At 38.4% G+C, this 16,955-nt stretch overlaps 1 protein-coding gene across 3 annotated transcripts in view; it reads right to left on the bottom strand.

The window, feature by feature from the left end:
* GLT8D2 (glycosyltransferase 8 domain containing 2) overlaps window positions 1–16,955 on the bottom strand; it is a 52,434-nt gene that overhangs the window by 12,167 nt on the left and 23,312 nt on the right. For all 3 annotated transcript variants that reach the window (XM_033117494.1, XM_033117497.1, XM_033117495.1), the window contains 6 exons: window positions 14,889–14,981; window positions 12,711–12,882; window positions 9,045–9,162; window positions 7,503–7,587; window positions 6,771–6,883; window positions 4,591–4,757 (listed from right to left, as the gene is read on the bottom strand). In XM_033117494.1, coding sequence (XP_032973385.1) covers window positions 4,591–4,757; window positions 6,771–6,883; window positions 7,503–7,587; window positions 9,045–9,162; window positions 12,711–12,882; window positions 14,889–14,981 — 748 coding nt within the window. The remainder of the gene's footprint in view (window positions 1–4,590; window positions 4,758–6,770; window positions 6,884–7,502; window positions 7,588–9,044; window positions 9,163–12,710; window positions 12,883–14,888; window positions 14,982–16,955) is intronic.

The following is a 16,955-nucleotide window of genomic DNA, read 5'->3' as shown; positions in this document are numbered from 1 at the left end:
TATAAGAATAATGGGCATACAGAAGGAGAAGAAAGAGAGAAGGGAACAGAGAGCATATTCAAACAAATAGTCGACGAGAACTTCCCAAACTTGTGGAAAGAACTGGATCCTTGAATTCAAGAAGCAAATAGAACACCTAATTACCTCAACCCCAATAGGCCTTCTTCAAGGCATATTGTATTGAAGCTGTCAAAAATTAATGACAAAGAATCCTCAAGGCAGGGAAAAGAAGACGCTAACCTACAAAGGAAAACCCATTAGATTATCATCAGATTTTTCAGCAGAAACTCTACAAGCCAGGAGGGAGTGGAATCAAACATTCAGACTATTGAAAGAGAAATTATGAACCAAGAATAATATATCCAGCAAAGATATCCTTTAGATATGAAGGAGGAATAAAAACCTTTCCAGACATACAGAAGCTGAGGGACTTTTCTAACACATGACGTGCATGCACTACAAGAAATACTGAAGGAGGCTATTCGACCAGCGTAAATAGGGATAATTTGTGACAACCAAAACATAAAAGGGGGGAAGAGTAAAGGCCTGAACCAGAATATGGGAATGGAGAAAGTAAGCATGCTGAAGAAAATGGAATACTCTAAATATGAAACATTCTTTTACATAAATTTAATGGTAACCACTCAAAAAAATCCAGAACTAAAACTTATAATGTAATAAAAGAAGAAACAGAGAGAAAAATCATAGAATACTACCACACAGAAATTATAATAGACAATAACAAAAAGGCAAAGAAACAATGGAGACATAGTCTTATCAGAAAACCAAAGACAGAAAGCTAGGAAATCCTTACATATCAATAATCACCCTAAATGTAAATGGACTGAACTCACCAATAGAAAGGCACAGAGTAGCAGATTGGATCAAAAAAGTAAACCCAACCATATGCTGTCTCCAAGAGACACATCTCAGCTACAAGGACAAGCATAGACTCAAAGTGAAAGGGTGGAAATTGACACTCCAAGCAAATGGTATCCAGAGAAAATCAGGTGTATCCACACTGATATCAGATGAAACAGACTTCAGGATAAAAAAGGTAACAAGAGACAAAGATGGACATTTCATAATGATGTAGGGGACTATACAACAAGAAGACATAACAGTCATCAATAGTGATGCCCCTCAACCTTATGATTGAGAGCCCACTGGCCCTGTCAGGAAGCACCGAAATATACCAAGCAACTACTAACAGAACTAAAGGGAGAAATTGACCAAAACACAATTATACTAGGGGACCTAAATATGTCATTGACAACTATGGATAGATCATCCAAAGAGAAAATAAAGAAATAGCAGCCCTAAATGACATTAGATAAAATGGACATAATTGACATTTATAGAGCACTTCATCCTAGAACACCAGACTATACATTTTTTTCTAGTGTACATGGAACATTCTCAAGGATAGATCATATATTGGGACATAAAACTAGCTTCAGCAAATTTAAGAAGACTGAAATCATACCAAGCATATTCTCTGATCACAAGTCTTTGAAATTGGATATAACTACAAAAAGAAAGCAGGAAAAAATACAAATATGTGGAGATCAAACAAAATACATACTTTTAAAGAATGACTGGGTCAAAGAAGAAATAAGAGAGATCAAAAGATACATAGAAACAAATGAGAATGAAAATACATCCTATCAAAATTTTTGGGATGCAGCGAAAGCAGTTTTAAGAGGGAAATTTATATCATTACAGGCCTATCTCAAGAAACAAGAAAAATCCCAAATAACCTCACGTTACACCTTAAAGAACTAGAAAAAGAAGAACAAATGAAACCCAAGGTCAGCAAAAGAAAGGAAATAATAAAAATCAGAGCAGAACTAAATGAAATAGAGAACAAAAAGACAACAGAAAAAAATTAATGTGACAGAGCTGATTCTTTGAAAATATTAATAAAATTGACAAACCCTTGGTTAGACTCACTAAGATAAAAAGAGAAAAGACACTAATAAAATCAGAAATGAAAGAGGGGATGCCACAGAAATACAAAGGACTATCCAAGAATTCTATGAAGGACTACATGCCACCAAATTCAGTAACCTAGAAGAAATGGAAAAGTTCTTAGAAACATATAGCCTTCCTAGGCTGAATCATGAAGATTTGGAAAATCTAAATAGACCGATCACCAGTAAGGAAATTAAATCAGTCATCAGAAACCTTCCCAAAAGCAAAAGTCTGGGACCGGATAGTTTCACTAGTGAATTCTACCAAACCTTCAAAGAGGATCTAATACAATCCTACTCAAACTCTTCCAAAAAATTGAAGAAGAGACAATACTCCCTAACTCATTTTATGAGGCTAACATTACCTTAATACCAAAACCTGGTAAGGATAACACACACAAAAAGAAAACTACAAACATATCTCTGATGAATACAGATGCAAAAATCCTAAACAAAATTCTAGCAAATCGAATACAACAATGCATTAAAAAAATTATTCATCACAACCAAGTGGGGTTCATGCCAGGGGCACAAGGATGGTTCAACATATGCAAATCCATCAATGTGATACATCAGATAAACACAATAAAGGACAAAAATCATACGATTATATCAATTGATGCAGAAAAAGCATTTGACGAAATACAACATCCATTTATGATTAAAACATTTAATAAAATAGGTATAGAAGGAAAATACCTTAAGATAATAAAGGCCATATATGACAAACCCTCAGCTAATATCATAATTAACGGTAAAAAACTGAAGCCCTTTGCTGGAGGTGTCACACTCCGTGACTTCAGCTTGTACTACAGGGCAAAAATAATCAAAACAGCATGGTATTGGCAGAAAAACAGACACACAGACCAAGGGAATAAAACTGAGAACCCAGAAATAAACCCACATAAATATGGATAGATAATTTTTGACAAAGAAGCAAAAAACATACAATGGAGAAAAGACAGCCTCTTCAATAAATGGTGCTGGGAGAATTGGAAAGCCATGTGCAAAAGAATGAAACTAGACTGCTATCTGTCTGCATGTACCAAAATTAATTCAGAATGGATCAAAAACCTATGCATAAGACCTGAAACAATAAACTGCATAGAAGAAAACATAGGTACTAAACTTACGGACCTTGGGTTCAAAGAGTATTTTATGAATTTAACTCCAAAGGCAAGGGAAGTAAAAGCTAAAATAAATGAATGGGACTATATTAAACTAAAATCTTCTGCACAGAAAAAGAAACCATCAACAAAATAAAGAGGCAACCAACAGAATGGGAGAAGATTTTTGCAAACAGTGCCTCCAATAAGGGACCAATATCCAAAATATACAAGGAACTCATACAACTCAACAACAAAAAAAACAAAAAACCCAATTGAAAAATGGACAGAGGACCTGAAGAGACATTTCTCCAAAGAGGACATACAAATGGCCAATAGACATATGAAAAAATGCTCAACATCACTGATGATCAGAGAAATGCAAATAAAAACCAGAATGAGATATCACCTCACCCCAGTTAGGATGGCTGTCGTCAACAAGACAAATAGTAACAAGTGTTGGAGAGGCTGTGGAGAAAAGGAACCCTCAGACACTGTTGGTGGGAATGCAGACTGGGGCAGCCGCTATGGAAGGCAGTGTGGAGGGTCCTCAAAAATTTAAGAACAGAATTACTGTATGACCCAGCAATCCCTCTCCTGGATATCTACCCAACAAATCTGAAATTATTTATCCATAAAGACATGTGTGCTCCAATGTTCACTGCAGCTTTATTTATGGTGGCCAAGACATGGAAACAACCAAAATGTCCTTCGATGGATGAATGGATAAAGAAGTTGTGGTATATATACACAATGGAATACTATTCGGCGGTAAAAAAAGATGAAATAGTACCATTTGTGACAACTTGGATGGATCTTGAGATTATAATGCTAAGCAAAATAAGTCACACAGAAAAAGTAGAGAACCATATGATTTCACTGATATGTGGTATATAAAACTAAAAACAAAAAAGACAAACAAATGAAGGAACAGAAACTCATTGACATAGACAATAGTTTAGGGGTTAAGAGAGGGTAAGGGGAGAAAGGGGCTCTAGAAGAGGATAAACGGGGTCTAATATATGGTGATGGAAAGAGAGTTGACCCTGGGTAGTGAACACACAATGTGAGATATAGATAATGTAATACAGAATTGTATACCTGAAGTCTATGTAACTTTACTAACAATTGTCACCCCAGTAAACTTTAATTTAAAAAAATAATAATAATAAAAATCTACATAAGAAGGAGAAACTTGACTGAGATAAATGATTTTCAGTAGAAAGGTTCACTAGGATTCTGGGAGAAGATCTAAAGTTACATTATTAAACAATTTATTAGAAAATTTTATATAATAAGGAATTCCACAGGATATTGCTTCCTCTGACATGTCATTTGAGAATAAATTTTCATCTACTGCCCCTTTCTCAACAGTGCCTCTGTGGGAAAGTATCTCAGATGTGTATAAAATATTTCTAACCGCTGAGTTATACATAGAATGTATAACTATGTATTAATTGAATGATTTTGTTCCCAAGCACGGAAAAAATGGTAAAGAGGTCTCCACATACTCCACATTTTTTTGCATCCATTTCTCCAATTGTTTGGTGATACGCTGGTGCTTCCATTCCGTCATGTTGGCAACAATCACACCAGGATTGAAAGAGCAAGTGCTGGGGCTTATGCCGAGGTCTTTTATAGTCTTCTTCCGGTAGTCCAGATAGCCCATATATGTGTTCTATAAAGGAACAGGATATGCGTGCTTTGGATCAACGAATATTTTGTTTCTGGAAAATGATAATTTTCTTCAAACCATTGTGCAGTGCCTCTGGGTTCCCTCCTGTGTCACTGGCCACATCCCAGCATCCTTTGCTGGCTTTTTTTTATTTCCCCAACTTCTAGAAGCTGAGTGCCCCTAGTCTCATTTCCAGCTCCTGTTCCTTTCTCTAGTGCTGACTCCTAGACAGCCTTATCCAGTCTCATGGCTCTACAGACTATCAGTGTAGATAATCCTGACCTCTCTGGATTTCCAGCTCCTGTTACATCTGCCAACACAGTGTCTCCTTCTGGATGCTTAATAAGGCAAGTCCACTTACATCCAAAATGCTCCCAATCCTATCCCAAATGTGCTGTCCTACAACCTGCCCTCCTCAGTTGGTGGGAACTCTGTCCTTCTAGTTCCTTAGGCAAAAACCCCAAGGTTATTAGGTCATCCTTGACTCCTCTTTCTCACTCACTCTTCATACAAATCTGTCAACAAATCTATTGGTCTCATCTTCCAAAATAGATCCAGAAGCCAACCACTCCCCAGTGCCTCTACTGCTGCCTTCCTGCTTCAAGCCTTAATTACCAATCACTGGTTTTCTGCAAGCTCCTCCTAACCCATGTCCTTGCTTCCATCCTTTTTAACCCCCCTCTGTCTCGATGTTACTCATCTGCTCCAAGCCCCTCCAGTGGCTTCCCATCTCGTTCAGAGTAAAAGCGAGAGTTCCTAAAATGGTGTGCCCTGCCCTATACCATCTGCCCTCCCATGATCTCTCCAGGTTCTGTTATTCTTCCCCTTGATCCCTCTGCCACGCTGACCTTATTCCTTTAAGACACTGGACACACTCCCGCGTCAGGACCTTTTCACTTGCTGTTACCTCTTCTTGGAATGTTTTTCTCCCTCTTTCAGGTGTATGCTCAGCAACACCATCTCAGCAGAGCCTGTTTAAAATGCAGCCCCACCTCCATCCTGAACGTCTAATAAGTATTTTACTTGTCTTCCCTCTAGAATGTAAGCTACACAAAGGCAGGCATTTTAGTTTCGTTTGCTGTCTTACTAGTACCTAAAACAGAGTCAGGCATATAGCAAGAACTCAGTAGGTAGTTAAATGAATGTAACAGGAGGCGGGACATATTGTTTCACCCACACAGGCTGCCATAAGCCACCTCAGTGGGATGCTCAAATATGGCATGGAAGTAACGGACACACGCAGGCACGTTCTGTGTGCCAGGCACTGTTCTAAGAACTCCACAGGCATCTCATTAATTGCACGCAGTAAGTTTAGATGAGATCACAAAGCCACTGAGTGGTGAAGTCAAGATCCTGACATGGTTGTGTTTGGCCCCAGAGTCTAGCCTTAAAGTGTCACATCTTAAATGTCAGACATTTAAAATTATTTCCTGAAACTTGTTTTGAAGAACAGCATTCGATTCCTAATGGCATGTTGTATTTTAAAGCCATTCTTTTGGTTTCAGTATTACATATAGGTTCAACTTTCCTCATTTCCACCAGGGGAAAGAGCGCTTTACCCTTGAACAAAATCAGTATTTTCCTCTGCTGAAAGAAAAACAAAGCAATGGTCAAAGCTCTGAGAATAGAACCAAAGTTTCAGTGAGTCTCTTATACAGAAAACACCATCTCTGACACAGAGGGTGGTTAACCGTGACCTAGATAACAACTATCCTTTCTGGCTCATTTACTATATACGGGACACTTGGACATCATGTTATTTCATCACAGTTCACAAAAACACAACAACATAGATATTAGTATCATGTTTCAGATACAGAAAGTGGGACTCACAGGGTTCAGTAACTTGCCCCAGAATCGCTGAGAACCAGAAGCCCCGGCCCCTGTGGTGGTCTGCCTTCTGCAGCCCATACTGGCTGGGTTCTCAAAGGTGTAGCTTACATTCATTTTGAGTTGTGGGAGGAGAAGGGGTGAGCGTGGCAGGGGAAGGTAGGACTTCTGAGTCAGTGTGCTCACCTGCAGCCCCACAAGTCTGTCTGTGTTCTGAGATGAGGGCAAATCACAGTCATCTGAAAACGCAGCCGCGTGGCCCAGAGCCAAGGTAGTGTCATACAGTTCTTGGATATCACCTGAATTTAGAAACACCAGGAGTTAAAATATTATAGCACTTGTTTTAGGGCTGGATAGAGCCTGAGAGCTGAAACTAATGCCCAGTTTTGCTATGAGGCAGAAGTATGTGATGCCTCCCTGGTGTCATGTGGCTTGGCAATTTACTTAATAAGAATAGCTTGTACCAATTTGGAAAGCCATTTGATAAGACGCTCTGATCAGCATTGGTCAAATTTCTTTATTTCTGTTGCTATGTAGGTACCACACCAATGCTAATCTGATTTGCAAGTGGGAGAGAAAGAGGCAACATTTAAACACCAAAACTTAGCTCACTTCTAAGAATGTCATCAGTGAGACTGTCTCCCTACGTTTTAGGGATGCAGAGAAAGGAAAGGCAACTAAGCTATTTATCATAGATTTTGACTATCAGAGAGAGGCTCTCAGAAAGTCAACTGAACTATCCAGGGGAGCATCAAACCCTCTTTTCAAAATATTCCTGAATTTACAATACTATACTCCCAACTTTAATAAGCAGTCAAAAATCACTGGGCAGCTAGCTATTTGGAAAATGAAGAGAGACAGTCTTTCTACTTATCAGCTGCTCCTTTTCCAAGTGGTCTTGGCAGTCGGCGAGTATACCTTGTACAATCACATCATCATCCACATAGATGACTTTCTCATGTTGGTGGATAAGCAGAGGGAGATAAAATCGAACAAAGTTCAGCTGTTAAAACAACAAAAGAAGCAATGTTAAGGAAGAGACTATGGCTCAGTGTCTTCCAGGGTTGCTGGAGGGTCGACTTTGACCATGGCCTTGGCCCAGCTCCAGGTTTACAGTAGAAAAAACCAGGCTACAGAGATGCCTCGCTCAGCTTCTGGTGCCCGAATTATCTGGGCCCTGGGGCTGAAACCAGTGCTGGCAGATAGCACTTCTCCTAGATCCAAACCCTCAACGGCTCAGACGGCCGCCAATTTCATCTCCATGGACGGCTACAGTGGGAGTCACAGAGGCTTCCTTGTCAATCTTTTAGGCCACAAGTTGCCCGCCTTCCTTTACACTCATTCATTTAACTACTGTCAACTAATCAGCTACACAAACACACACACACACACACACACACACACACATGCACGCACACTGACGCGTGCATCATCCCTAATAGTAAGCTCAACCTCTTAGCACCTTGAACCAGAAAAAAGTCAGAGAAGCACTGGCTGAGAGTGAGTATTATTAGCCACAACAGGGCTTAATCCAAAGTCCTAGCTCAGCTTGCAATCCGATAATAAATATCTGGAATTGAGGAAAGATATGTCATTAGAAGGTGTAGAATGCAGTACATTTTCAAGGATGGATTTAAGTAACAATTATATGTAGAAAATGGCTACATTTTCTGTACTTGCCATCAGCACCACTCTTTATGCAGGGGAGGGGGGGTCCCTTTTGTAAGAACTCTTGTGGTAAAATACTTTAAGATTCCCCAAACTAGAAAACAAGTGGGGGGCCGGCCTGGTGGCTCAGGTGGTGGGAACACCCATGCTCTTAACGCCGAGGTCACCGACTGTCTCAGCCAGGGGGAGCGCAAGTCTCATAATACCAGCGTGGGCCAGAGAGTTGTGTCCTACACAACGAGACTGAGAAACAATGGCTTGAACCAGAGGTGGGGGTGGGGAGAGGCGGAAGAAGGGGTAAACCAAAAAAAAAAAGAAAAAGAAAAAAAGTGGGTGTCTCCTGAAAATATAATCTTAGTCGATACTAGAAAGCATGTAATCCATCATGTTACTGTTTTTCCTTAGCTGCTGGGATTCTCCGAACTAAATTTCATGTCCAATCACAGTACACACAATAGCATGTAGGGTTGGGAATATGTCTTCCTGGCCTCACTACTTGGCCCAGATCCCCCACCCCCACCCCTACAGGCATAGTTACACACAAAAATGCATCCTACATTTTTTTATGCTTCATTTAATAATTTTTATGCTTCTTTAATAACCTCACTATGTTTATGGAAATCATCTTAAATCCTTTCTGGAGCAGGTGGCTTATAAATGACAAATAAGCGGAGTTTGGTGGAAATCTAACAATGGTGAGGCCTCACAAATATTCCATCTGCATCCCAGGACTCCATACTGAACAAGGTCTCAGCAAGGACTGTCCCCAGCACATGCACGGTTCCTACTCACAAGCTGGAGCAATTCGGGCCTCGATGAGTCTGGTCTGATCTTCCCCTTGAGGACCATAGGGTTGAATTCCACAACTTTAAAATGTATTTCTCTCAGTTTAGAATGTTCGATCCATTTTCTAAAGAGATGACAACAACAACAAAACCCTTCTCGTACACACCTCCCACTTTTCCTCAGTTTGCCTGTTGCCTCAGAGTCAATCTGTTACATCCTTAGAAAGTAAAAAACAAAATGTCGGCAACCTTAGTCAAGTTAAGTCTATAAATCCTTCTGATTCTTTCCCCATCTGGTCGGGCTTTAAAGCTTTTTTTATTTATTTTTTTTAAATTCACATAACTCTGTCTGCAAAGGAAATGAAACAAAACAGCAATAACCAAATATCTCCCCAGATCTACATAATCTCCACAGCAAACTGTAAGAACAGAAAGTGTTCCTTCTTTCTTATAAAGCCGCATCTATGGTTGCTAGCACTATCTTTGCCACATGCTAACAGCTCTGTAATGTTATGAAGCAGGACATTCTCAACCTGCTATGGTGACTAAAGTCACTTCTGCACTGCTGTTTTGACTCCAAGGACGATTTTAATTCGCCTTTGTCTCTGTCTCTCAATCTTCCCCATCTGTCCTTACTCCCTGCCCTCTCCACCTACATTTTCTGTCTTACAGAACTTCTCTTTTTATCCAATTCATAACAAGATCCTTGGTAGACATAACCTCAAAATAAAATTTCCAATGACTAAAGCCACACATGGTAGCATTTGTTGTTGATTAAAAATCGATGGAAGTAGAACGGACTCTGGGTGGGGAACACACAATGCAATATATAGATGATGTATTATAGACTTGTACACTTGAAACCTAAGTGCTCTTACTAACCAAGGTCACCCCAATAAGTTCAATTTAAAAAATCGACAAAAGACTTCCATCTTCCCAACAAAATTTAGATCTGCAAAATCTGAACCATAAAAAAATCAGCCATTTACTCAATGTTATATGTCAATTATATCTCAATAAAGCTGGGGTGGCGGGGTGTGAGGGGGAAACAGTCATGTCAATAAGAAAAAGATAGACAACCCAGCTAAAAAATTGACAACACTCAAACATTCATATCCAAATGGCCACAAAATGTGGCAGGGGAAAAACGCTCAGCCTCATCAGAAATAAGGGAACCTCAAATGAAAACCACAATGAGATACTGGTAGACACTCATCAGAACAGCAAAGTTAAAAAGACTGACTACACCAAGTGTTGGCGTGGCAGTTGTTACGTGGGTGTGCTGACTTTGTGATGACTCAGCTGTACACAGGCTTTATACAGTTTTCTGTTTTTGTGTCATACTTCAATGAAAACAGTTTTTAAAATATTTTAAAACAAGGGGAGGTGGACTGGATAATCAAGAGCTGGAATCATGCCTCGCTCAAATGTTATACAGTCCTGAAGCTCATGCCTTTTGTTCAAGTACAAACCCTTCCTCAGAACACATGATGCATGCCATTTTTTGGGGTTTGGTTATCTGGTTTTTATACCCACAGATAATTAAACGGCTGTTCATGACAAGCTAAGTGAACAATCTGCAACAATAAATGATAAGAAGAGTGAGAAATGAGACAGAAAAACTGGAAAGCATGTATAAGCTCTCAAAACCTACGGCTGTCACGGACCATTTAGATCAGGAGCAAATGTCTTACATATCTCAGTAGTATCTCCTAATTGTGCTATTACCCAAAAATCTAATTATAAAAGCCATACATAAGTACATTCTCATTATAAATGATGGAAATAACACTTGAAATACCTTGAACTTCCCTTCATCACTGCTGTCTCCAATTCCTCCATCTTCCCTAGAGATAGTCACTGTTAACAGTTAAGAGATCTTTCCAGGTCTTTTTCTTCACAGAAACACACATATGTACACGTACACATATAAAGTTTGGGGGTTTTGATTTTCATTGCTATAGACTGAATGTTTGTGTCGCCTCCCCCCACACCAAATTCAGATGTTGAAACCTAATCCCCAATGTGTTGATATTTGGAGGTGGGGCCTTTAGGAGGTGACCAGGTCATGAGGGTGGAGCCTTCATGAATGGGATCATTCTCCTTATAAAAGAGACCCCAGAGAGCTCCCTTACTCCTTATGTCATATGAGGACACAGCAAGAAGGCAGTCCTCTATGAACCAGGAAGAGGGCCCTTAGCAGACATGGAATCTGCTGGCCTAGATCTTGGGCTCCCCATCCTCCAGAAATGTGAGAAATAAAATTCTATTGTTTATAAGCCACCCAGTCTGTGGCATCCTGTTATAGCAGCCAGAATGAATTAAGATATTCATAAAATGGATCATACTATATGAGATATACTAAAATTTGCATTTTCCACTTAACAATCTGCCTTGGAAATCTTCTATGTCAGTGTACACAAATTACCTTCTTTCTTTTTAAATAGCTGGATCATATTCCATAGTTCATTTAAATATTCTTCCATTGATGGACATTTAAGCATTTAGCAATTTATTTTTTTTTTACTATTTCACATAATGCTAAAATTAACATTGTTGTACATATATTTTGGTACTATGTACCAGAATTTCTGTAGCACAGATTCCTAACAGTGGAAGTGGTATGGTGAGTCAAAATATATATTCATACTTGTATAACACTTTAATAGATATTGCCATATTGCTCTCTCCAAATGCTTTACCAATTTACAAAGTGCACATTGTGTAAACAAGTAGTAAGTATGTCCATTTTCCTGCGCTAGATATTATTTCATTTTTACCATTCCAATGAGTGAAAAGTTGTATGTCATTTGTTGTTTTAATTTGCATTTCCCTATTAGTAACATGCAACATCTTTTCATGTTTGTTGACTATTTTTTCTTCTGTGAATTGTCTATACTCATTTTTCTATATTCTGTATTCTATACTCATTTTTCTACTAGATGCTTATATGTTTTAAAAATTTTGTATGAATTCTTTACATATTTTGGATAGTAATCCTTTGTCTAAAATACATGTTAAAAATATTTTGCTTAATCTATTGTGTAATAAATTTCACTTTTTATACTGTTTTTCATTGTTTTAAAGTGTGTAAATGTTATGCAGTCAAATACGTCAATTTTTTCCTTACAATTTTTGGGCTTTGGGAGTCAGTCTCCATACCAAAATTATACAATTGCCCCATATTTTTATAATACATTTAAAATTTGATTTTTTGTCTATTTCTTCTAAATCCAGCTCCAATTCATTTTTTTAGTGTGGTGTGTGATAGGAAAGAGATCACTTCACAGTTCAAAAATTACAATTAGTGGTGATTCTGAGCCATATTAAAAGGATTATATTATATTAATAGTCTCTCAGGTTAAGAAAGCAGAGAAAAGAGAAACCATTTTAGAAATAGACTTGTATAAACTGCTTAAAGATTGGGGTTCTTCAGTTCATTAGACAATTCAGTTCTGCAGAATGATGCATTGCCTAACCAGATTATTATGGTTTTGCTGAAAATCCCTTAGCTAAGCAACACATTTGTCAGGTCACCAAGTAAACCTCAGGTCATCCCCTCATTAATTCGAATGACATTTCTCAAACCAAAAAAGAAGGGAATCCATTTAAGGAAAGACAAGGAAGATCAAAAGAAAGTAGAAAACTCCAAAGTCTATTGTAAACAAATTACCGTATTCGAGATAGTGTGTTCCGGAGCCCAACTACATAGAACAAAATATTGGCGTCAGTGTTGCTGTAGATGCTATTGATGGCAGCCATAGCAGCACCCATTCTCCCCGCTGCTGCACAAATCACCACAGGAATCTCATCTTCCAGTTCCTCAGGAGTCTCAGAGTCATCGTCTGGAAACATCAAAATCAGTGTCTTGGAACATGAAGGAATTTAAGAGTAGAACCAGTTTAACTTGTCTTCCACACTCCTGGGGGAAGATAGCATAGTATGGAAGAGACTGCTGAATGTTCTTCAGTATCCAGTCTCTTCCTCCCCTTAGAAATAGAATGCTGAAATTTTAGCTGGCAAAATAGCCAACCACTAATACTATTTTTTCCAGACTCCTTTGCAGCTATATGTGATCAAGTTCTGACCAGTAGGATGTTAGTGCAAGTAATGTGTGCAATCACTGGGTTTGCTTTTATAAGGAATTTACTTACTCTCCCTTTTTCTTACCCCCTTCCCCTTGCCTGAATGTTGGTATGATGACAGGAGTTGGAGCGGCCATCTTGGACCAAGAGAAGGAAGCTACCTGTTGAGGATACTAAAACCATGAGAAAGAAGGAATCTTGCTCTGGATGATTGTAGAACTGATACATCAGACTTGCACTTGAGAGAGAAAATAAACTTTTATTTTGCTTAAGTCACTATTACTTTGGCACTTTCTTACAGAAGTCAATTGGATAGCCTAACATGTACACACAGTTGAAAAATATATGAAGAACTGAAAAGCCTCATTTGATTCAACAATTCCTCAACTTTTTCCTGAACTGGAATATTGACCTCGCCTACACTGCTATAAAATATTCTGCTTGTGATCTTCCTTCCCATATCTGCCCTTTAGTAAAGTGTCTCAAAAGTTGACAGAAAGAAAAAGGAGGTAAATGAAAAACATGATTAATGTACTAGATCAATAATTGATTATTCTTTTAAGCCTTGGCTATAGTACAAAATACTGATAATACAAATGTGTATTATTTTAAAACCAAAATGCCATCATACTTTTCATAGTCTTCGGCAACTTTTTTTCCCCACTCAACATACCGTGGGCATCTTTCCATGTCAACACTATGCTCTGTTGAATGGTATTTCATAACACCCATTCTTTTTTATTTTAACACTGAAGAAGGCAGCCATCTGCCCGTTAAGCAGAGGGGCCTCAGAAGAAACAAACACTGCCGGAAACTTGATCTTGGATTTCCAGTCTCCAGAACTGTGAGAAAATAAATATCTGTTGTTTGATCCACTTAGTCTGTGGTACTTCGTTATGGCAGTCCTAACAAACAATACAGATATCTTTGTATTTACTTATTGTGAGTGTACAGTTCAGTGATTTTTTTTGTGTGAAAATTTATTGAGTTGTGCAACCACCGCTACAATCCAATTTTAGAACATTTCCATCACCCCAAAAATTTCCCTTGAGGCAGTCTGTAGTCAGCTCACTCCCACTCCTGGCATCGGGCAACTACTAATCTGCTTTCTGTCTCCACAGATTTGCCTTTTCTAGAAAATACATATGAACGGAATCATACAATATGTGGTCTTTTGTGTCTGGCTTCTTTCATTTAGCATACTGTTTATGAAGTTTACCCATATCAAAGCATATCAGTACTTTGTTCCTTTTTATTGTTGAAAAGTACTCTATTGTATGAATATACTGGGTTTTTTTAATCTATTCACTAGTTGATGTACATGTCTCTCATGATGCTTGTCTCTGTGCCCAACTATTCAAAGGACTCAAAAGGACATATTTAAATCGAGTTTCTAGGTATCCCATCTTGATGGATTACATGCCTGCTTACCTTCTTCACTCTTTTTTTTTAACAATATATTTTTAACTGTGGTAAAATACACATAACATAAAAGTACCATCTTAACCATTTTTAAGTGCACAGTTCAGTGGCATTAAGTACATTCACATTGTTGTACCACCATCACCACCATCCATCCCCATAACTTTTCATCTTGTAAAACTGACACCCAATACCCATTAAACAATAACTCCCCATTTCCCCTCCCCCAGCCCCTGGCAACCACCACTGTACTTTCTGTTTTTACGATTTTAACTAAGTACCTAATGTAAGTGGAACCCCACAGTAGTTGTCTTTTTGTGACTGGCTGATTTCACTTAACATACCTGCTTCATTCTTGAGCACAGTCCCCTTATGTACTTTCTTATACAGAATGCCACAGAGGGTCACAATCAGAAGGAACAGCAACACCTGATTAACTGAAATAAAAATAAAAACATGTTCAAGTTTAACCCGTCAAGCTGAAACTGTGGGAAAGTTTAGCACAGCCACGTGAGCAGATTCCTCCAGTGACATACACAGGAGTGGGGGTCTGGGACCTTCCTTTAAGCAGAGCGCATGCGGAGTGCAGAGTTAACCTGGGGGACTGTTGATGCTCAAGGACACACATAAGTAGTTTAAGGAAGATCCAGGGTTAAACCCAGGCACTCTGATAACAGAGGTTACAACCGCAAGGTCTACACAAGGCTGCCTTTTCTGTGCATGAACACTTGGTTTCGAATCATAGCCAACATTTACATAACACTTATGATGAGCCAGTACTTATTATGAGTACAGTTCTTAGCCATCAGAACCCAGCTTCTTCTCAGTTAATTCAACCACCGGTCAAGGAGGACGTACCGAAAATTCTTGCCTTGGGTAAGAGGTTGGAAGACCTCTATACGTCTTCCAGTTTTAAGCCTCCAGGAGCATTTGTTCCAGAACAGCGACACTCGCCCCTGAGATCTACTGGGAAGTGGAGTGGTGTAGGGCAGTGTTTTCAGAAGTATGGAGCACATACCACCGATTATGCCAGAAATGATTCAGGAGGTCTGTGTTTAGACAACATTTGACCTTGTATGACTTCCTTCCTTTCTCTCTGTTAAAACAGTTTTATTGAGGCATAATTTAAATCCTATTATAGACTGAATTGTCTATAACTCCTAAAATTCATATGTGGAAGCCCAAACTCCTAGTACCTCAGAATGTGACAGTATTTGGATATAGGGCCTTTAAAGAGGCAGTTAAATTAAAAGGAGACCATGTTAGCATTAAGTAACCATGGCGGTGATTTAAGTAACATTAAATCACAGTGTGAGAAGCCAGTCCTAATTTCATATGCAGACTGGCAATAAAAGCTTTGCAGAATTGTATAACATTGTTTTAATCATATATAGTTGTACAACAGCCTTTTTAAGATAGGAGATAACTGTTTTTCTATCAACAGTAAGGATATAAACTTTCTATTATAAAGTACAGTTATAGTTTTTTAAAGGAGTCAAATAAAGAAAATAATCATGCACAGGACGAAAGGAACACAAATGACGAAAAATAGTGAAGGCGCTACATTGCCATATGTGGTATACAAATGCCTGCAGTTTGGAAAATCTTGGTAGAGGGGAAAAAGCTGGGATTTGAAGTCAGACTCAAATCTCATTTCTACTACTTCCTAGCTGTGTGGCCTTGGACAAGTTACTAAATCTAAGTCTCAGTTTGTTCATCTGCTAAATGGGAATTGTAATAATAATTATTATCTCACAGTGGTATTTTGAGACTTAACAAAAGCAATGTAAGCCCAATAAAGATTTTACAATTGTCATGTATTATTCTTTTTTTGTGTAAGATATTTAACATTTATTAGCCTCGTACAAATCTATTTTCTGGTCCCTAGGCTTTTGTCTGTACATATGTAAAATTTGTAAAATGAAGGAGTTGGACAGTTTCTAACAATGCTTTCCAGAGCTACATTCTGAGGCCCAATGATTCTACCTTGCTGACATCCAGCTCCTCTCTGCCTCTGCTTTATCAGATTCAGCCAGAGACAACCACATATTAGACTCAACTAAAAAAAAACCCAAAAAACAAAACAAAAAAAGCTATAGAGAAGATAAGGGACAAATTTCAATAGTTTATCAATACATCTGATTAACATTCACCTTCCACAGCCAGTTTGGGGTTGTGGCTCAATGTCACTACCATCTGACCCTTTCAACCACGGCTGTTACTGCTAATGTAAAGTTGACAGATAAAATGTTTTTTTAATTATTATTATTAATATAAGTATGTCTCATGCAATATTTGGGATATACTTATACTAAAAAAATTATTCATAGTTTATCTGAAATTCAAATCTAACTGGATATCTTACCTTTTCATCTGCTACACTGGGCAACTGTACTCTGGGGGTAACAGTA

This window comes from Rhinolophus ferrumequinum, chromosome 10, assembly GCF_004115265.2.
Source record: "Rhinolophus ferrumequinum isolate MPI-CBG mRhiFer1 chromosome 10, mRhiFer1_v1.p, whole genome shotgun sequence".
NCBI classification, from domain to species: Eukaryota; Metazoa; Chordata; class Mammalia; order Chiroptera; family Rhinolophidae; genus Rhinolophus; species Rhinolophus ferrumequinum.
The sequence above is the reverse complement of the archived record's forward strand: the minus strand, read 5'-3'. Positions and strand labels throughout refer to the sequence as shown.